At 41.5% G+C, this 5,000-nt stretch overlaps 1 protein-coding gene across 1 annotated transcript in view; it reads right to left on the reverse strand.

Moving 5' to 3' along the window:
• Window positions 1–5,000, reverse strand: part of LOC125034606 (multiple PDZ domain protein-like) — a 419,124-nt gene that overhangs the window by 205,123 nt on the left and 209,001 nt on the right. The window contains exons 18-20 of the mRNA XM_047626507.1: window positions 3,692–3,827; window positions 1,741–1,887; window positions 723–924 (exon numbers count right to left, since the gene is read on the reverse strand). Of these exons, the coding sequence (XP_047482463.1) occupies window positions 723–924; window positions 1,741–1,887; window positions 3,692–3,827 (485 nt within the window). The remainder of the gene's footprint in view (window positions 1–722; window positions 925–1,740; window positions 1,888–3,691; window positions 3,828–5,000) is intronic.

Genomic DNA, 5,000 nt, shown 5'->3' on the forward strand with positions numbered 1-5,000 from the left:
GCACACGCACACGCACACGCACACGCACACGCACACGCACACGCCACACGCCACACGCACACCCACACGCACACACACACATACACCAAATAATAATGATAATAAGAGTAATCTAAATAATAATAATATTATTATGATAATAATGATGCAAATGATAATGATATTGATAATATCAACAAACAAATAAATATACAAATAAATAAAAGAGAACCAAGTGCAGTGAACCAAATAATTCCTTCCGCAAGGGGCTAGTTCCATGATCAGAGGTGCAGCTCCACGTGTTGCTGGCGTACTTAACCCTTGTAAGGCAAAAGGTACATGGCCAAGAAAGGGAAGACTGGGTGAGGGAACGTCTGCGCGTGAGTTCTGCCTCACGTGTCCGACCCATGAGGATTTTAGAGTAGGTGGGTCTGGTGTTAGTGATTTGATGAAATGACGAAAGGAAAAAAAAAAACGTTTGTTTCTCAGCAAGGTAGTACCGAGCTGGTTTTCCCACACTGGATGTGATGCAATCATGAAACGTATATTTCTTTCTACAGCTTTTATAAATGTAATTTTGATATATGTTCTTTCAGATTCCTAAAGTCTTGTGTATTTTAGAAACAATCATGACCACTCTCGCAAACCAAACAGCAAATAGGATGCTATCTGCAACCATCTGCAACCTCCTTGTACCCTCTGAAAAAAAAATCCTACCATGACCAACTGGCTCCTGAACTGACCTGACGTCGGTGCTGACCAGCTGAGTGCGCCTGAGGATAGCTCTGGCCTGGGAATTGGTGATGTTCCTCATGGACTCGTTGTTGACGCTGAGGATGAAGTCCCCCGCGTGCAGACGGCCGTCCTTGTGCACAGCGCCGTTCCTCACCAGCGACGAGACCACCACGCCGTTCACACCCTGGTCCACCACTTCGATGTTGACGCCTAGAGGGGTACGCGAGAAATGAGAAGAACGAAAATAATTATAATAGTAATAATAACAGTGATGATGATGGTGATGATGATGGTGATGGGTGATGGTGGTGATGGTGGTGATGGTGATGATGATGGTGATGATGATGGTGATGATGATGGTGATGATGATGATGATGATGATGATGATGATGGTGATGATGATGGTGATGATGATGATGATGATGATGATGGTGATGGTGATGATGGTGATGGTGATGATGATGGCGATGAAGAAGATGAAGAAGATGAAGAAGATGGTGAAGATGATGAAGATGATGAAGATGATGATAACGATGACAATGACGATGACGATGATAATGATACTAATAATGATAATGATGACGATGATGATGATAACGATACTGATAATGATAATGATGACGATGATGATGATGATTATCATCATCATAATAATAAAAATAATGATAATGATAATAGTAACAATAACAGCAAAAATAATATGATGGTTGTGATTATAGTTTATAGATTCAAAGTTTACGAAATACTATATTATAAGAAAAACCCGAGGTAACTTTCTCCCAAATATCTAGATGTTTTTGAAAGCAATTTATAAGAAATCCAAATTTAGAAAGTAATTGAAGCTCCACACACATGATGAAAGTATATTACCGCCAAATTACAAAAATATCATATGCTTTCTTTTGCAATTCACCGCCTACGTAAGCGTGTTAAAAAGAAAAGAAAAAAGTTTCCCATCAATAGAAAAATCAGCCTCGCCTCCCTCTTTCCCCCTACGCCCAAGACACGTCATCTTGAAGGACTCACCCAGCTGGTCGGCGCCCTTCTTGATCTTGATGGTCCTTTCCATTTCCTTGGGGAGGGGCGGTACCTGGGCCGCCCATCGTGACAGCTGCGGGGATGAATGGGGCGTGGTCTGGTCCTCGTCACCCGAGCCCGCGCCGCCGCCCGTACCTGAAGAAGCACGACAGGAAAAGTAAGAAAAACAAATCGTTTCATAGGTTTTTATCCCTTTGTTCTCTAGTAGTGATGTGTATAAATGGTTTCGAAGAGAGGATTTTAAATGTTTTAAAACAGTGAAGCCCTATGACAAAGATAGATAGATAGATAGATAGAGAGAGAGAAAGAGGGAAAGAGATAACGAAAGAAACACGAAAATCAAAGGTAAATGACATATTAGCCAGGCACAGGAAGACCCGCCTGAGAACCGACCACCGACACGCGACCCTCCATTCACGCCACGCAAAGGAAAGGTGGAAAGGCTCCGTAAAGCAAGCAGACGCGGGCCTTTGGACGAATGACGAAAACTAATTGGGAGAAAGTGGTTTAAACGCAGGCTAATCGAGCAAGACACGGAGCGGCAGGCGACTAATGTGATTACGTATGGGCTGCCGCGCGTGGGGTCAAGTGTATGGTGATGCTGCATCGGGGTGGCGAGGATGCGCTGTCTCAGTGACGGAAGTGTGGTGATTCGAGTGAATTGCCGTCGTGATGAGCATAATATAAGTTGAGGGTCTCTATGATTTCCTTTTCTCGCCTTTTCGCGCAATTGTTATTAAATGTTGGGGAGTATGGGTGGTCGTTTAAGAAAATATTCGCTTTATATGTCTGAGAAGAAATCTTTACCGAATATTTAAACGTGAAACACTGAGACGTTCTGAAAAACGTCCTACAATTATGTAATCAAGTTGTACCGTAAGCATCGCCTGCTCCTCACTCACAAACTCATTAGTGAAAATGACTATCATTAGACGTACTAAGTCTATAACGACGATACAACGCCGATCAACGCCCCCTCTCTAGATCTAATTCTCTCTGGTATAAGGAGGAAAAACTAGACAAAGAAAGAACACCAGAACGAGAAGGAAATGGGAGGGAAAAAAGCAACAAAGTTTCCCCTTCCCTTTTACATTAAGCGCTTTGTGAGAACATTAGCTACGACAATAAAGAACCTCGCCTTCTTCCCTCCGGTCGGCCCGCGCCCTCGCCTCCAAGGTGAGGGATGGCCGCCATAAAGGTCAGGCATTAAGTGTATTACGCCTTCTTTGTACCGCCCATTCATGAGAGTGCGCCGAGGTGAGGAAAGCATCCCCGGATTGCATCACACGTGGCGGGGGAGTGGGAAGCATCTCGGGCTTCTAAATATAAATATGAAACAGTGTGTGTGTGTGTGTGTGTCTGTGCAAGTATATGCGCACACACACACACACGGACACGCACACGCACACACACGGACACGCACACGCACACACACACACACGGATACGCACACGTACAAACACAAACACACACACACACACACACACACACACACACACACACACACACATATTACACACACACACATATCACACACACACACATATTATATATATATATATATATATATATAATATATATAATATATATCTATATAATATATATAATATATATCTATATAATATATATAATATATATCTATATAATATATATATAAATATATATTATATATATTATATATATATATATATATATATATATATATATATATATATATATATATATATATATATATATACATGAACAGACAGCTAGATAAGTACACTCGTACTGAAACGCATGTCCAGTGCCGCGCGCCCTAATTGCGCCGCGAGATGAAGGACCGCAGCGCCGCGAGCGAAGCAAAGCCTCGCACTCGAGCAAACCAATTAGCTCTCGCGCCTCGTCCGGCGGCCACTCCAGGACAAAACCTCGATCGCTTTGCACGCGAGGAACTCACCGTGGGCGTAGGCGGCGTGCGTCTGCGAGGAGTGCTGGGTGGTGGGGAGGGAGGTGGTGGAGGGCGCGGCGGCCATGTTGGTGGGGACGCTGCCGATGAGTCGCTCCGTCGCCACAGGAACCATCAGCACGGACGCCTTCGGAGAGAACGCGGGGGCGGGTTAGTCAGGGGAAGGTAATGGGGTTCGGGCGGGCGTGAGATGTGCAGGTGGTTTGGGATGTGTGTGTGTGTGTGTGTGTGTGTGTGTGTGTGTGTGTGTGTGTGTGTGTGTGTGTGTGTGTGTGTGTGTGTGTGTGTGTGTGTGTGCGCGCGCGCGCGTGCGTGCGTGTCCGTGTATGAATATGCGTGTGTATTATGCCAGTTATTGCATAAGTATGGCCGTATATGGTAAAGTATGTTTTCTGGAAAAAAAAATATTTCGCGAATTTCTGAGAAAATGTATAAATATAAATGGATAGTTTTAGTGCTGAACTCATATAGCTGAAAAATCGTTAACAAGAAACTAAAATGACTGACATGTTGGCTTTATCTAATTTAATCGGTATTTTATACATACATATACATTACAATCCAGTCAAATAAAAGTCATAAAAGTCATGGAATGAGAAATTATAAGGCTATAGCATGATTTAATATAGTTTTCCATAACTTTACTATTTAAATTCCAATAAAATTTAAAGTGAAATGTCTTGCACTATTTAAAACAAGAAATAAATAGATCAAAATCACCATAACATTATAGCCTTATTAATCGAACTGTAGTAAAAATACAATAAAAGATCTAAAGGAACTCGGTCCCATTTGAGTAAAATGCAAATGTATAAAAGCATTATCATGTAAATATAATATTAATGAATTATAAAGGAGAACTTTGTCAAACGGATACAATTTCCTCTTCTTCCACAAGCCAAAGCAGAAAATAAATCCACTGAGCAAAATGATGCCGAGATTTTTCCGGTATATCATTTTCTTGCATAAAAATAAATATTTGAAATATATATTGTTCTGGAGGTCTCCTGGTAAGATTATTTTGCTAAAAAAAACACATAATCATGTAAATCTTATGTGTACAAAAATGAAGTTGCTCTCCTTAGAACAATTTCCATTTTTGCAATGTAATAAGCCAATGAAAATTGTCTGACACCTGAAAATAAAAAGCATTATACCCACATAATTTAGAACTTCAAAGTATGCTCCCTCTGTGAATGGCGCCATGTTAAAAAATGAGGGAGAAAACACACAGGTTCAACAAACACCCACGACAGATGCTGGCAAAGCAATGTTAGAGAGTAAAGAAAAGAATCAGAAC

Source organism: Penaeus chinensis, chromosome 18 (genome assembly GCF_019202785.1).
Source record: "Penaeus chinensis breed Huanghai No. 1 chromosome 18, ASM1920278v2, whole genome shotgun sequence".
In the NCBI taxonomy this organism is placed as follows: Eukaryota; Metazoa; Arthropoda; class Malacostraca; order Decapoda; family Penaeidae; genus Penaeus; species Penaeus chinensis.